We start from the raw sequence: 17,502 nt of genomic DNA, 5'->3' as shown, positions 1-17,502 counted from the left end.
AGCTTAGGGTGGGCTCCTGTTTTCAGATGATTTCGCAGTGAACTGCTGGGACAGCCATAAACCTGCTTAGCAGGGCATAGAAATACATAGATTTATAGATCCCTGCAGGATTACGGTTGGAAATAGGAGCTTAACTGCTCCCCATAGAGACTGATACTGGAAATACCCCAAAACAGCGCACGGGGCACGCGGGCTACCTTTGTGTCAGAAACCCGAGGGGACCTAAAGGCATTGGCCGCCTCCAGGATTAAAAACCCTTCCAGGATTGCAGCTTTGTGCAACCTGCTTTTATCCTGCGACACAGAGCTCTTTCTTTCCCCGCCAGCTCTAATCTTCTTGCCTGCGGATTTACCCTGACCCAAGTGCGACTCAGTTCTACCCAGGCTCTGCAAGCCTGACCGATGGATTGCGGTCTGTAAACCCTAACAAGGGGACACGGTGATCACCCTGGGGTTTGTCCTCATTACCCGCACGCACAGTGTGAAACGGTGCCTTTTCAGACTCCTACCCCGTCACTGCGTGGGGCTGCATGTTAAAAAGGGATTTCTAATTTGCCTTAAGACACCCCCAAATTAATGGCCATGCCTGAAAGCCTGACTACTGAGTGCAAGTTTGGTTTCTGCCTTAGCTGAAGTGTGAAGATCACACAATCCCAAACTGGTTTGGGTTGGAAGGGACCTTAAAGCTCATCCAGTTCCAGCTTCCTTCCATGGGCAGGGACCCCTTCCACTGGAGCAGCTTGCTCCAAGCCCCTGTGTCCAACCTGGCCTTGAGCACTGCCAGGGATGGGGCAGCCGCAAGTTCAAGGTCAATTGTGATCTTGAATCATGATCTTTCCTTTAGCCCACAAACTGCAAATCCTCAAGGTCATGCCTGCTTTTGGGGTGGCCGTTTCACCGCACGGGTGGCAGGAGATGGCCCATCACTACTTCATTGCAAGCCACCACCTCTCACTGGCAAGGCACAGTACAGTAACTGCCCAAGGCCCGTAGAACATCACTTACAGCCCAGCTTCACTGTGTCCCCCTTATCCAGTCTTGCTCAAGTCCCGACTATGCTCCAAGGAGCGGTTGCTGTGGCTGGCGGGCACGTACCGTCCACCAGTACCATAGGAATTGTTGCTAAGTGGCCACCTGGGACTGCTGTCCCAGCCCATGTCACGTTCATGGGATGTCAGATTTATCCCCCTTTGCTGCCAACCACTGGTGTCCACCCAGCCATTCCCAATTACAGGAACTGTCTACAAAGGCTGCAAGGGTGGGGGGTACGGGCGATTCTCCTTGGTGAAGAAAAGCCAAGAAAATAAAGTTTGTTTAGTGAAAGGCATTGTCTTTTTCCTTAATGGGGTTGGAGTTTCATTTCCTTTAGTTATGTCCCACTGGGTGAGGTTAAAATGGCTCTTAAGGGAAATAGTCTGACAGAGATGCTGAAACAATATGTTGTCACCGCCCAGGTCAGAACCAGAGAATAATAGGTTATTTTTACTGTATCATTTAGTGGGGATGGTATCCGAGATCTAAGTCCATCTGATTCCCCCAAGGAAATATATTGTAAGAAAATGCTCTTACAACCACATAGGCCAAAAGGAGCGATCCAAGTCTGCCTCCCGGAGACACACATCTGCCTCTCCAGGAGCCACATCTGCCTGTGAGAGTACCCCCTCCAGGAAGCTTCGGATGGCCCCAGGAAGCTCTGGCTTCATCTGATGAACTTAATAAGGATAAATAAAAAGCAGCAGTCAAGCCTGCTGTTTACAGCGTGCTACCAGGCTGAGGGCAGCCAAACTCATAGAGCCTGATCCAAAAGCAAGGGGAGAAAGGATCCAGACTCTGCCAGGCATAGGATGTGCCGTCATGTACACTGGTACAAAACCCTATTAGCTGAAGATCATGGAATGGTTTGGGTTGGAAGGGACCTTAAAGATCATCCAGCTCCAACCCCTGCCACGGGCAGGGACCCCTTCCACTGGAGCAGCTTGCTCCAAGCCCCTGTGTCCAACCTGGCCTTGAGCACTGCCAGGGATGGGGCAGCCACAGCTTCTCTGGGCACCCTGTGCCAGCGCCTCAGCACCCTCACAGGGAAGAGCTTCTGCCTAAGAGCTCATCTCAGTCTCCCCTCTGTCAGTTTAGTTATTGAATGTCAAATTGATGCTGGTAAAACACTGAAAAACAGAACAAGAGAGGAAGCCCAGGTACTTAGCTGCTCTCAAGCATCTACCCCCTGGCTCAGCCAGAAGCACCTCAAAGGCTCTTCTCCTTCTGCAGGAGAATCACCCATCTGTCCCTTGCTCCTGATGCATAAATCTTCCCATGTGAAATACTCCTATAATAACCCAGGTTCTCTTCCTGCCCTCCATGACTGAAGAGTCTTTGGTGCACAGCTAAAAATACCTAAAGATTAACCATCAGCAGAGTGCCTTCACTGCCAACCGAGCCTGGCCATCTACTGGGCTACGGCCATCGTACCTTTGCACGTCCAGGCTGCACCTCAGATAACCCATACCCTTTAAAAATACTGACATAGAAATGCAACCCCTCATAACATGTACAAAATGAGGTGTAGGGGAAAGCGCTGGGCAGAGGGACCAGACGATGAGATGCAGATAGGGGAAGACCGCCAGCACAGAGAGGACCTGGTGATTGTCAGCACAGACACAACATTACTGCTGAGCTTTCTTTGACATGGATTACACATCTGAAAATACACTGTCCAATGTCGACTTTGGGATTACAGTCATGATCCACTCCAAGCTTCTTACAGCCAGAGACGGGCCATTAACACAGGTTAACACCTTCCAGGAGAAATTCATTGCGGATGCCACCTCACTTTATCAGCTCTAAAAATCGAGTCTTCCAGACAATGGCTTTCCAAATGCGAATGGGAACATGAAAATCAAAGTCTGCCTGTACACACAGACAGGTATTTGTATATATTTATGCATGCCCTGTCCTGTGTCTGAGGATCAGAAACCACAGCAAAGGAGCAGCTTCTCTTTTGGTCAACGCATACAAACGTTGAATAGGGATTCATCAGACTGAACTGGTGACTAGAACCCTAACTGGGCAGTTGTTTTCTACCCCCTTCTTGCCTCAGCAAGCTAAAAGCAAAGTACATACACAGAGTGCCTTTGACCTTCATGGGAATGACTATGATTGATTTCATGGACTACTTCTGCAGTGTGATTTGTACCACCACTACTTTTGCTTTTCAAGGACCCTCTTCTACTAAGTTTAGCCTGGGCAGACTGTATGTGTTGAGCTTCTCAGTGCTCTCTCTTCTTCTGTCTCAATGCCTTTTGAAGGATATCTGTTTATCACATAGTTAATTTTTCTAACCCTGCTTTAGACATTACCGTCTCTTCCATTTTCTGCCTTTTTTTCCCCTTTGGTAAGACACCAACAGCTGAGTTTTCCCAGATCTGCCATTTATGGGTTGCTTCTTTTTTTTTTTTTTTTAATTATTATTATTATTATTTTATATTCACATTCATGAATCTTTCAAAATCAGTTGCCCTGATTGCTGGATCAGAGCTGCTCTTCAAATAAAACAGCTCCCACTCTCATTGAGAGCAATGGAAAAGCTGCTATTGATTTCAACAGTAGTAGGATCAGGTCCCGAATAAAACTGCATTTATTATGTTTGGCTCATTTCCTAGGATTACTTGGAACTTTGAAAGCTGTAATTCTGGATGTTGACAGCTTTCCCTCCCTCCCGGAGCAGTGTGGTTAAGCCAATCAATACATGATTAAAACAAACAGCCCCTTGATCAAACTTATGGCTTTAGTGCAAGTCTTTCTGATCTGTAGAAGAAAAAGCCTTTCTGTTCGGCAGCGCTCAAGGCCACACCAGTATCCAAAGAGCACCTGACTTCATTTATCGGCCTGAGCTCTTATCCAAGTTCTTTCTGCTTCATTGAACAAGATACCCACATTTTGTGAAAAATAATACCACTCCCTTTATTGCACACATTGCCTCTCCTCCTCCTAAAAATGCCTCTGCATTCCCGGCACTACATCTCACCGTTCTCTTTGTCTTCAATGGACCCCTCTTTTTCCAATGACTTTTCCCCGGCTACGGGTTATTTAAACACTTATCCATTTGCCCTTTCTTCTTTCTCAGTTTACCCCCCAACTTTCACCATCTCCCTTCTCACTTCTTCATCTTTCCTTTTCTTTCACTATGAGACTTTTCCCAGTCTCCTAAGACTGACTGGAAAATCTGCTACTGAAAGTTTCCTAGGAGCAAAGTGCACTCCTTTCATAAAGCTGGTCTATTCTGAAAGGAAAGCCCAGGGCTTAATGCACTTTCTTTTTCATCAGCTGTGGTCTGGACAAAAGGAATCTTTTTTCCCCCCACATGCTTTTTTTTTGCTGGTGATTCCGTTCATGCTCTTCAGATGTTTCAAATAGGTACCGTGTCACAGCACAGAGCTGCCATAAAACCCTGCATCTTTGCTCAGATTTCAGCAGCAGATAACCTGCAGCCATGCAATACTCCTGATGCTCATTTTGTTCTACTTATATATGTGAAAGAACAGAGCAGTTACGACTAAACCCAGGACAGGAGGAAATTAAAAACTCCTTTCCCATTGTGTGGGGTGGAAAAGAGAAGAACCAATATCCACAAACTTTAATGGGTTTCAGAGGGAACATGACCCTGATCCTGAACACAGGGGCTGAAGTGAAGATGATGCTTCCCAGCTTCAGAGGGATAAGCCTGATTCCCCAGTGAGATGGCCCAGAGCAGCCCTGGCCCCTGCAGTGGTTAGTGAGGAAGAGCATGGGATGTAGGCAGAAGCTCTTCCCTGTGAGGGTGCTGAGGCGCTGGCACAGGGTGCCCAGAGAAGCTGCGGCTGCCCCATCCCTGGCAGTGCTCAAGGCCAGGTTGGACACAGGGGCTTGGAGCAAGCTGCTCTAGTGGAAGGGGTCCCCGCCCATGGCAGGGGTTGGGGCTGGATGAGCTTTAAGGTCCCTTCCAGCACAAACCATACTATAATTCAATAGAGGACTGGCACACCGGTTATGTCTCCATCCTACTGAAACCCTCTGTGCACACAGTGACTTTTGCATCCTAGTGAGCAACCAGGCATCTGGCACTGGAAAGCCATGGACTTCTTCCTCTGTCCCTTCCTCAAAGAAAGATGATTCTTACAAAGAGGGCCATAGGGAAGGAGAGTGTGTAAGCAAGGGTTGGCAGAGCCAGGGAGAACGAAGGGAAACTACTCTTCCCTTGTACATGGTACTGGTAGTTATGTGCAGCAGAACATCCACTTAACACTTTGTTTTGTTCATGTGAAGCCGACTGCTGACCTAATTTAATGCCCCTGGATGTGCCAGCTAACAGCCTCCTGTGAACAGGCTGGAAAGAAGCACCAGCTCCCAGCTGCCCTCCCTGCGTACTACCAGTGCAGTACCAGCTCTCCCATCATGTAAGTGAGAAACACTGATTCACTGGGTGACTCCACCTCTCCAGGACCCCATCTGTAGGACAGGGCCCTTAACGCAGGAGTACACCCAAGTGGTGTGGCAAGGTGATGGCTTTCCAAGTGAGATGGACATTGTTGAAGAAGATTCAACAAGCTGTGCACGTCCTCAACTCTTCAACCACCTCGTATCCTGCAGTTATACAACTTGTGACCAAAGAAACAAGCATTCTTGTATTTTATTTTCAATTCTGAAGGTGTGCTGTGGAGTGGTCTGCAATTCCCTAGTAAATCTTGCTGTCAATTAAATAGTTCTACTGCCACAAATAAACCCCATCAAGACCTGTAAGGGATGCCCTTCCTCCTGCTATAATAAAGGCAAAAACCTTAAGGCCCGCCAAGCTTATGAACTTGAACACTCAGTGGCGTGCACTGTGCCTATTGACTTTTCTGCATGTGATTAATAACCTATCGATTCTATGGGGTGTGTTAATGGCAGATGGCTATCTCCGTGCCACAACAACTGAGCTGTCCCCAGTGCAGAGAAGAGAAACAAGAAAGTGGCCATTTAATGAAGCAAATGTGCAGTATAATGTATGACTTCATTACTTCAAACTATTCTTGGGGATAAATCATTCCACACTCACATGGCTTTTCTGTTTTTTTAACTAATTCTAATTAGCTTTACATTTACTGAGTTTGCCAGTGCAGGTGTTCAGGACTCTCATACAATCTTTGGATGGTTGGGCTGGAAGGGACCTTAAAGCTCATCCAGTTCCAACACCCTGCCCACCTTCCACTAGACCAGGTTTCCCAAAACCCCATCCAATGAGCAATGACAAAGACAAGTTTGCAGCAACTGAATCCCAGAATTAGATCCTGAGTTGTTGCAAATTTGATTCCAAGTTGCTCAAAGTCTCCCATACTTGAAGATTACTGCGCTTTTTTAGCATGTTTTCCAGCTAAGTAAAAAACAGACACAAGATTACATGTTTTTGGAAAAACAAGCTGAGTTTTCCATGCGCACTAATGGCTTTGATGAGCTTTGTAACCAGGCTGGTGCCATACCTACCTACGCCACCTGCACGCAAAGACGTTGTGCTTTTATTGCCTGTATCCATCCATCTTAACTTAAACAATAACTGAGGTCAGATTTCTATCCCACCTGTGGCAGCTGTTTAAACACAGAATCACAGAACCCCAGACTGGTTTGGGTTGGAAGGGACCTTAAAGCTCCTCCAGCCCCAACCCCTGCCACAGGCAGGGACCCCTTCCACTGGAGCAGCTTGCTCCAAGCCCCTGTGTCCAACCTGGCCTTGAGCACTGCCAGGGATGGGGCAGCCACAGCTTCTCTGGGCACCCTGTGCCAGCGCCTCAGCACCCTCACAGGGAAGAGCTTCTGCCTAAGATACAAACTATTCCATGATTCTGTGATTCTGTAAGAGCTCATCTCAATCTCCCCTCTGTCAGGTTAAAGCCATTCCCCCTTGACATGTCATACAACACCACTGATGGGGGAGACCAACCCTTTCTTCTTCTTTGCCCCCGTGCCCCATGCGCAGGATGCCTGATTGTTTTTTCTAGCATACATTAATGCAAGGCAGAGTTGTGCAACACGGCACCGTGGGTGGAAACCAGCCAGCTCATTTGTACCAGGAAAACAGCTATTACACGCACGCGATCAGCAGCGTTAGCCCCATTACAGGGCTGTAAAGCCTGAGAAGGTCACAGAGCCCTGAGGACAGAGCCATGAGCTCCAATACTTAATGATTAAATGAGCTGCTTTTGATTTCAGTCTTGACTTCTCCTCCATGCTGGCAGTAATTATCGGCAAAAATATGATTCATTGAGAGAAGCGAGCTGCAGACTATTTAGATACGGAGCTAAGGTGGAGCAGTGACCCTTGCCACCAAACCTCGCTAACTGCTCACAGACCTTCAGCCACCAGAGATTCCCTAAGCGCCCCGAGGTTTAATTCACTGCTGATGTTTTCTTTCCTTCAAAAACTGGAACAGGAACTTCAAGCATCTGAAGTTTCACGCAGGAAATGATACCGAAACCACTGATGTGAGCAGAGCAAAACACAGCGTGCGTGTGTGTGTGTGTGGTGTCTGCAGAGGATGGGCTAAAAGAAGAAGTGGCAAAGCTGATGACCAAGCTCGGAGAGAGCACGACTTTGCAGAGCAGGTCGGTGAACTGCAGACTTTCACACAGGCAGACAAAGAAAAGCAAAGCTGTGTGGACACTGGGGTGTTTATTTGCTTTCATGCAGCTGGTGCCAGGTGCTGGCTGGCACGGCCGGACATTGGCATGTTTTGTTTAATCCCAGAACAGCCCTGGCTCCATCTCCAGTTCCAGCTCTGTCCTTGGAGATCCCATGGCTGGCCAGAGCCACTCGATGCGCTCCTGAAGGGCATTTCAGAGGAGTACCACCGTGACTTACAGGCCTCTCAATGGGCACAATTTGGTCAAAAATCAGATTTCTGCTCCCTAGCATCTGCTTTGAAGGTCTGAGGTGGAAGTAAAACCTTTGGCATGGACCACTAAACCAATCTGCTTTAGATGATGACACAATTCAGGCTGATTCCCAAGCAGAGGTGTGTTTTCAGTTCACTTTCACCATGGACCTCTGACATGAGCTTTCACGCACGGAGAGCTGTGCTCGGCTCTATGTCAGGAGATAGGAAAACCAAACAGCACCAGAACAAATACTTCACTTCTCCAGGGAAACCACTCTTGCACACCACGGTCTGCAAAGTGCAGAGCACACACCAAGCACAAACAAAACCCTGATCCCACACACTACTTGGACAAAAGCCCCATCGAATTCACTCTGGAACTGCTGCCTCCAAAGGGAATTTTGTAAGAGCAAGGCTGGCTCCAATACAAGAAACAAGTAGCTGCAGCCCTACCTTCATACCAGTGTCTATCCCACAGGCTTTGTAGGTGAGCATCCCCAAATACAGCACGACAACATATGAACAGTCTGAGTACTTTTTCTCCATCTCTTGTCTTGTCAAACACACCAGCTGACGGTTTTCATTGCAGGCTGCTTTTATAGTCCTACCTTCACCACTGTAAACTTAACCTACTCCTGTTGACCCAATTCAGAGATGTAGAGCAGAAGAGATGAGGATCCTGGTGCAACTTCACCTACGTGAACACGCTTCCACCAGATTCCAACGTGCACACTGACTTTTAATACCTAAAGCAGGTTTCACCATGGCTACAATTGTTTTTCAGGAGTTCCTTTGTGTGCAAAAGCTAATTACAGAAAGGTGGGAAACTGTTTGCAGTTCTCCCATAAATGATGGGGACGTGGCAAACAGCCGAGGCAGCCATAAAAACACTCCGTATGTAAACTAAAGGTAGAAAGGTTTCCTTCGGTTGACTTTTCTGGGTTGTTGTAAGGAAGTCACATGTGTGCAATAGCTGCATGAGCTGCAGATAGTTCTGCAGAAAGAGAAACCTGGGTGATTCAGATGTCAGATGCATTGCTTGAAATTCCTCATGTGAGTATTATCCGGCTATTCAATTTGACTTGGAATCTATAGCTTGTGAACTGCAGGAAGAGTGGAGGAGATGGGACCTTCAACCCTATAAGCAACAGTGTCTTCCACTGCTATATTCCTTCTACATGGCACAACACCATTTTCATGGTTGAAAGAGCAACCGTCTTCTACATCATTTAAGAAGGGTCCATATGAGGAGAGACAACTGATGTTGTTACAGAATAGGGAGGACAACAGTCACTAGAACAAGTGTATGAAAGCAAGCCTGTCTTGTTAAATCTTGATTTTAGAATCCTGCCTTGCACAAGAAGGGACAACAAAGGCTTTTAGTTACTCATATTTATTCTTTCCTCAATCCACTACAGTCACCCCATTGGTAAAGTTTACCTTCCAAAGAGCCTGATGGGAAATCAGGTGTTTGCATAAGCAATATACTTCTTGCTGATAAAAGAGAGATATGAAGAAAACTCATCTTATCTTTGCAGAACGGAAAGAGGAACCCTATAGAACTATTCCCATATTTCTTGATTTTATTTTCTATAATACCTAGATGATGGCTGATAATTCCCAGACGGAGATGGAGACTCTGAGAGTGGCTTTGCTTTCTTTCAGCGTAATTAAAATAACATTGTCCTGACCAAGGGTGGTTTTTGGCTAACCCCTGAGAATCTGCTACCCTGTAGAGCTCGCAGATGCCCCTCTGCACGTCCAAAGCTCTTTGGCAGGCAGCTGCAGGGCTGGGAGGGCGTTTAGCTGAGGAGCAGATGCTCTGTGCAGCATTAACTCCCTCACGTGGTTACAGCCACATGAGGAAACCCGCACGTAACGGCTGAGCCAGGGCAGTTGGTGGCTCACTAAATCCTAAATACCCCAAAGCTCTCTTCCAGGCTGCTCGGGAATGGGATTTGTAACTGAAACGGAAAAAGGTAATCTTTACTTTATAAATACTTATTGTCCCAGTATAATTACGCATCGCATTCTTCAACCGGTAACCTCAACTGGCACTTAATCAAGATTGGAGGAGACCTCAAGTGAAATCCTGGTAAAAATTCCAGCTGGTTTCAGAGAGACCCAAATTTCACCTCCTAATCTCATCTGAGGCTACAATTTACATCATGATTTCGATCCCACGTGAGCAAACCCACTGTAACTTCATTGACCTTCAGGAGGTCACTCCTGTTCTATGCTGGTACAAATGGGAGTGACTTCAACGCGGAGTGAGGACTCAATGACATGCACAGCATCAGGGATGAATCAGAATGGGAAGGGGGTATTAAACAGCACCATAAAATAATATAGGTTAGAAGGGACTTTTGGAGGTCAACACAGCCCAACCTCTTGCTCAAAGAAAGGCCAACATCAAAATCACTTTGGGTTGCTGATGTCCTTATGTGGATAAGCTCTGAAAACCTCCAAGAGTGGAGACCATGAAACCTCTGCTCAACCCATTCCACTGCTTCACTCCACTCAGAATGAACATTTCTTCCTTGTAACCAATCTGAATTTCCCTATTGGACAAAGAAGGAAGATGAGGAGGAAAAGGGAGAGGAGGATTAACACAAAACACCAAGACAATACCAAATGGAAGGCTCATGGTTCATATTCTGATAGTGCACTCATATGATACAAGCAGTTGGAAAGAAAAAGATAGAGAGGGTGTGTGCAGTGAGTAGGAAATGGGTAAGCTCCAGGTTAAGTATAAAATAAGCAACAGTCCCTGGTGGCAGCACATCAGACAATACTCATTTTATTGTCCGAGTAAAAACATATTCCCTTCAGAAAACCAAACAAAAAGCCCCACTGAGTGTTACAATGCATGCCAAGCAATTACTGCTTTCCACAATGTGTCCTGTGACTCACTGTGACACAATAAATTGGCATATGGTGCTCATTCAGGGTATATAACTCACACATTTGCAATAGCTCTAAAGAGCTAATAGTTACTTGGGCTGTAGTTAATTGGGGGGGGGGGGGGAAGGGGGGGGTGATTTCCCCATGGCAATGCAATAAATGTCATGCTTCTTATTTTATTATTATTATTTAAAAAAGGGATGGGTTTAGTGGCAGGCAAGTGTCATTAATGCCTGAAATCTCCTGTATGCTGGGGAAATCCATTCAGACAACCTCTGGCATGCAAAAGCACAGAAATAATTGGTAAATACTACCTGTGGTCTTCTGGGTCCAGATCTGCCTGATGCCAAGAGCAATCAAGTCCTTTTTGGCTGCAAAGGATAGGAGGGCACTCAATACCTTGCAGAAGGCACTCAGTAGCTGGCAAACATCAAGCTTTTCATGTGCCAGCACCCCATGAAAGAGCAAACCCTGAAGTGCATACGACAGAAACGGTTCTCTTCACTTATGAGGGAAGACAACCTCCTAGAGAGACACAGAGCCAGCACTCCCTAAGGTGCCAAATACTCTCCCTGCTTGGGAAGTGCACTGCTTATGGTTATCCTCTTTAAAAACCAGCTCTTACTCTCTTATTGAAGAAGACAAAGAAACAACAAAGCATCTGTCTTTCACTGAGTCTGCCCAAGAGCATGAGCAGACTGGAAATCCAGGTTTCATCCTGAATAAGGCGTGAGAGATGCTGAAAAGGAAACTGTGCAATTACAAGAAATTTCTTCTCCTGTCATCAAGATTACTCAGAGGAGCCTAGAATACACCATGACTTGTGAGTACCACCTAGAGAATATGGTTTCAGAGTGCTAATGGAGCTATCCATCATATAGAGATGAGTTCATGGGAGAAAAAAATCTTTTCCAGGGAAGGTTTCCCTAACATCTGCATACGTTTGACACAAGTCCAATGAAGCCAGTGCTTTTCATTGCAAAAGTGGATCAGTAACACAGAAGTGTGCATAGAGGGAGACTGGGATGAGCTCTTAGGCAGAAGCTCTTCCCTGTGAGGGTGCTGAGGCGCTGGCACAGGGTGCCCAGAGAAGCTGTGGCTGCCCCATCCCTGGCATTGTTCTAGGCCAGGTGTGGAAGATGCTGAGATTTTGTCTGAACCAAGACTACCAGGGTCTCACCTGCCCTATTTTATTCTTATTGTAAGGATTCTTTGCTAGCACTCACAAATCTCCTCAGAAACATCACTGATTTATGAACCTGCTTGTTGCATCTCACCCATCCTCCTCTAGGAATGTACTTGAGAGAGTACAGAAGTACATAAAAAGCAAGTAGAGCTCAGACCTTCTTACAATCAAAAGTTGTACTCATCTACGCAGAAATGTCACAGTATTCATTTCACCCAAGGAGATAAAATCAGCAGTTAATAACCACCTTCTCCTCAACACAGACCCTCCCTCAGAGGAGGCAATGCTGCCTTTGTCCAGATCCCAAACACTTGTGCTCTTGTTGGGTAACTCATGACAGTGGTAAGTAGATTTTCATGATAGGGTATTATTGGTAGCTGCTGTTTTCATGAAGCAGCTGTAATAAACAAGTGAGATTTATGTTCCTTTTTCAATTGCTTGAAATAATTAGTGCTAAATTTAGACTCTGAAATAACCTACTGATTTCTCTGTTTTTTTTAATACAGAAGCTACAAAGTGACCTACCACCACCAGCCAGCCTTGGGCCAGAACAGCACGTGCTCCATATACTATCCCAAATGTGCTTGAGATGAGGAAATAACCTAAGTTCTCCAAACAACCCTTTAAAGATAAATGATGGTTGTGCTGGGTTGTTTTAACCACTGCACTGTGTGGGACTCTGCTCCAATCTCAACTATTCTGGTCTCACCAGGTGCCAATGGGCACCCTGGATCTGGATCATGCTGGTATGCTCAATGGAAAACAAGTCCAAAACTGAGACCCAGACTAGCACTTTGCAGATGACTTGAGGATTTGTATTATTAAAAAAGCCCTGACCTATGTAAGGCATTCAAATACCCAACTTGGAGCTCGTGGTTTGCTCTCATCTCTGCATCATTTACTTTTTCCACTCATTCTCCTCCATCACAGCTCACTATTGACAGTCCAGATACTTCTTTAAAGTAAGCAAACAGGGTGCCCTCCCCAACCCGATTTGGCCATTTCACAGCTCCTGCTGCATTTCCAACAAACCTGCTTCATGACAACACTGAGCAAACATCCCCTAAAAAGCTTTTCACACATAGGGTTTGGTTTTGTTTGCTTGGTCAGTTTTGTGATTCATCAGCATTACAGTATGTTTCTTGGCACTGATGCCACCATCCAAGCGGTCCGGGTTTCCTCAGTGCAATGGGCAAGGCAAGATGAAATACCAGGGGCCGTAGCAGAACCCAGCCTGAACGGTTCTACAAGAGGGGATGGATGTTGAGCTGACTACAACCCCAGGAGGGGTGAGGAAAAGATGATCTGCTGTGGGAAAGACCACATCAGGCCATGCACAGAAGAGACACAGCAACAGCACTCTAATTGTATAATGAGAAAAGGTACAAACTGAAGACAAGGAGAAAGCTAAACTTGCCAGTTTTTACATTGTGAACTTTGAGAACTAGAGGAAGGAAAAGTTCAGGAAGGTATTCAAACAGGAATGATGGAGCTGGGAAAGGAGACTGGAGAAATGTGCAGAAGACAGCTGTAATATAAAATTGTAAGTACTTTGCTCTATACATGATAAAACAGTAACAACTTCTATGTAAATGATAGAATCCCAGGGCATTAAAATAGATACAGAGGAATACTATCTTGAATCATCCCTGGGGAAAATAAGTACGTGGCATGCAATAGGGAGGGATTTAGTGCTAGGAAGCATAAAGCCCTGCATCTCAGGAGAGCAGTGCCACTGCCTGAGGAGCAGCTAAATGCATAGCTGTGAATCCAAGAAAAACCTAAAGGTGATGGCAGGTAAGACTAGCCATGTAACAGACTTTCTCCATGTGATGCTGCTGGACGATGCAGGAGAAGGGTCAAAGGCTAAGCTATTTCTGGTTGCGTACATATGAAGGGAAGATACGGAAATCTAAAGCATAATGATACGGCAAAACAACCACAGTGGATATAGTATGAGCTGTTCAAGTCTTCACAGATTAGAAAGGAGATAGAAAAATTAAAGGAAATACAAATAAGGACAATAAAAATGATCTAAGGAAAGAAAAAGAGAGCTAAATTAATACAGTCTATAAATGAGAAGACTCCTGGGCTCAGAGCCAGCTATAAATACCCTCAAGGTGCTGTGTGTAGAGGAAGGTAATTCATCTAGCTCAAAAGATAGTAGGACAAGAAGCAATCGCTTGAATTTTGGAATGGAAAATTTCAGGATATAGAATAAGAAAAAGTTATTTGAAGAGACACATCTGCTCAACAAGGCAGACTCCCACGGTGATAGCCAAGGCGCACTCACTGCATGCAACCAAGAACAGGTTGGATAAGGAAGAGGATCTAGGAAATGCTGCAGTCACAACTTTCTACAGTCCAAAGAGATCACCACAGTCCAGCTTACTGCTCTTTGAGTCTCTTTCTTTATGGGTTATCTGGAAAATTGCTCCTCTATTTAAAACAAAATAAAACACCCCAAACTATACATCCATGTAGTGACAACCCATCCACACCAGAGCTCAGAAAGGGGGGCGTCCAGCACTCTGATGCGTAATGCAGGTAATGGCAAAGCTCTCTAACTCTCTTCTGGCTGTCCAGCAGTGCGTGCAATGTGAGTCTGCTGGGCGCTGGGCAGCAGAGTGTCAGCAAGACAAAAACTGCTGACCCAGCAGGCTGATTATTCCGAGCATCTCAACACCGAGGTGAAAGGCTAAAGTGGGAACTACCTCTTGTGATACTCATGGTCTTCCCCAGCCTTGTGTTAAGAGATCCTGAGCGGAAGCTTTCAGTGGCACTACATAAATTATGTACTTTGATTTATGACTTCTGTACTTTGATTTATGATTAGCTGAAAACCCACACTAGCAGTATTTAACCATTCTCAAGAGCTCTAAAATACACTTGCATTAAGAATATAAAAATCAAAATCCCAGAACATTTGCAACAGGCCTTACAGTTTTCAATGACAAATGGGTATAGACAAACGTGAGGAATATAAAACCCAAGTACCATTATACCCCCCCTTAAACACATCCCATCCCAACTGCACTCACCAGTCGGGACTTCTGTCCCCTCCTCAATGTAGATGGGCAGTGGTGATTCCTCCATAGGATGAGGCACTGATGGAAAGTAATGAATTGTGGTAGTATTTGTCGCAAATTGACTACAATAAGATGGTCCCTTTCTTATCATTAAAACTACATATGGCTGGTTACTGTCACAGGGAGTCCTGTCTCAATGTGGTCACCTCCTGTAGGGGTGACCAGACCAAATCACAGTCCTGAGGGGTTAATCCCCGTCAAGCATTCACCGCTACAGGAGTGAATCAACCCCTTCTGAACATGGCCTGGAGAAGTCCCTGTCCTGGGTGCTTCATGAACCTGCCACTTCACTATATCCTTACTACTCCCATCCCTGGAGTTTAACTCTCGTTTGGAAGCTCACACAGTTGAGGAAGCCAAGGGCAGCCAATGCACAGACAGGCACAGAGTTATTGAGTCAAAGTCATAATATTTCATGCACAGAACCAGAAGAGAGAGGCTCTGATGCTCAAAGCTTGCCGTTAGCTGTTGAAAAGCCACAGCAGGTGATGGAAGGCTGCACCACAAATGGCCTCTGGACCACAAACTTTTGACTGCTCATTTGTTTCAGACTATACGTATTGGACATAAGAAGCTCCCAATTACTTGTGATACTGAAATCTCCAAACAAAACCCTTCAGATCTGCACTGCACACTTGTCTGCAGTTTCCAGACACTACAGAGTCAGTGCTGTAGGGTTCACCTCTTTGGATTCTTCTCTATTTGGGAGCTTCTGCCTTTAAAAGGTAGTTTTGTTGCACTATTTGCCACTTAAATCTCTGGGAAGGATGTGCTTTTCAAGAGGCCTGAATTTCCTACACTAAAGTGAAATAATAATGAGCTACTACTGTTTTAAATGGTCGTAACAAAAAACCTTCTGGATTTTGTCCTTCTCCGTTACCTTTTAAAAATGATGATGTACCTTCTCAAAGATACAAACTCTTAACCTAGTCTCAGCTAGAATTCCAGCTGCAGGGAAGGAGGATTCTTTAATCCTTTGTGGGGTATCCTTCAGCTACTACTGGTTTTTCTTTCTTTAGGGAAAGACTATCTTGTGATATCCATAAAACCAGCCAAAGAACACTTAGTGGTTTAAAGCTATTTTAAATGAAGTGTCTTACAACGTTTCTGCTAGCAACACAACCGGAATAAAGAGTGTTTTCAACAGATCCTTGACTAGCAACGGGCTTAATATCAACCCCACACTGATGCTTTGCAGGATGCAAAGTTCCCTGCCTTCCCCTAAGCCCACCCCTCGCTCAGGTGGAAGATGAAGGGAAGCACAAGGGGGAGGAAGAGCAGAACACGGTTGCCTACAGAACTACCATACAAGCCACAGAGATCATGGTCTACCGGGGCGCCTTGCGCAAGCCACTTTCATCTAGAAGCTGAACTAACATTCCAGCTCAACAATAGCAAAAAACCATTTGTTACCACACGGCGTTTTTGCTACAGATTAACCAGCAGTTGCTACGCAAGCGGAATGGAGTGCTGCGATTCCGAGGGAGATGTTATTTATAACAGAATCAAATCAAATGTTGACTTATGGGCAATGAGCCTGAGGTGAGTGCTCGTGGGCTGGCCATGCCACTGGATGTAGAACATGCTTGGAAGTTATGCAAAGCAGGCCCTGCATTGGGAACAATGCAGTCGTTTTCCTTGCTAAGCTCATTTTGCATTAAGGCAATGAAAGTCTTCATCTGTGCAGCCCCTTAGAACATTAAATCAGATTTAATTACTAGGAAGAAATACCAGAGCGGAGCTTCCTGCACTCCTCAGGAGTTTTCAGACCTGAGAACCTCAATCCAACCAGGTCACTAGGTGGTGTGGAAAAATAAACCTGTTGTATCTTTCTCACATGGAGCTTTCTTGGTCCCATGAAGAATAATGCACCAGCTCCTCCAGACTGGGCCACCCGTCTGGAGCCAAAGGCTTCCACAAAACATTTGCAACAGTATTCACCAATGGCTGGTGTCATCTACCCTTCTTGTGATGGGCATCACCAGAGGCTGTAGAAAGGGCCCAAAATACCTATAGGCTATTTGAGGCCAAATACGCAGATACGCACACTCTCTTACCCACGCATGCACACACTACACATGCACGCAAATAGCTCTATAGGCAGGGCTTGGATTTTGTAGGATCCAAGGCAGAGAAGCTGACTCTTGTCACAGGGTTTGGGAATCGAGGACTCTGGGGTGCTAAAACCAGCTTTAAATTACATTTCTCCTTTGCTTTGGGCAAGCCACTTGAACATTATCCCTCCAGGATTTACACACCAACTTTATGGGCATGCTGCTTAAACGCCTGCAAAGTGCTTTGAAATGGTTTCTAAATCCTGCAGTGATATGCACAGAAGAAGTGCACAGAGTGATTTAAGATAACAGTTGCTGAGCGTTATTACTGTGTAACTACAACCTATTTTTATACGCTCTATACTTAGTTTCTATCAACAGATGGCAA

General features: G+C 45.6%; 1 protein-coding gene across 12 annotated transcripts in view; it reads right to left on the bottom strand.

Annotated features, from left to right (window-relative positions):
- The window catches only part of SLC6A6 (solute carrier family 6 member 6), a 163,686-nt gene that overhangs the window by 35,777 nt on the left and 110,407 nt on the right, over positions 1-17,502 (bottom strand). For 7 of the 12 annotated variants that reach the window (XM_065687497.1, XM_065687498.1, XM_065687496.1 and 4 more), the window contains 2 exons: positions 15,013-15,078; positions 11,100-11,156 (listed from right to left, as the gene is read on the bottom strand). The exons of 3 other annotated variants lie outside the window; for them this stretch is intronic. In XM_065687497.1, the coding sequence (XP_065543569.1) occupies positions 11,100-11,156; positions 15,013-15,067 (112 nt within the window). In that variant the 5' untranslated portion in view covers positions 15,068-15,078. The remainder of the gene's footprint in view (positions 1-11,099; positions 11,157-15,012; positions 15,079-17,502) is intronic. 2 more of the 12 variants (XM_065687502.1, XM_065687491.1) reach the window with 2 other exon arrangements.

This window comes from Lathamus discolor, chromosome 7 (assembly GCF_037157495.1).
Source record: "Lathamus discolor isolate bLatDis1 chromosome 7, bLatDis1.hap1, whole genome shotgun sequence".
Taxonomy (NCBI): domain Eukaryota; kingdom Metazoa; phylum Chordata; class Aves; order Psittaciformes; family Psittacidae; genus Lathamus; species Lathamus discolor.
This window is presented reverse-complemented; position numbering and strand designations above follow the sequence as displayed.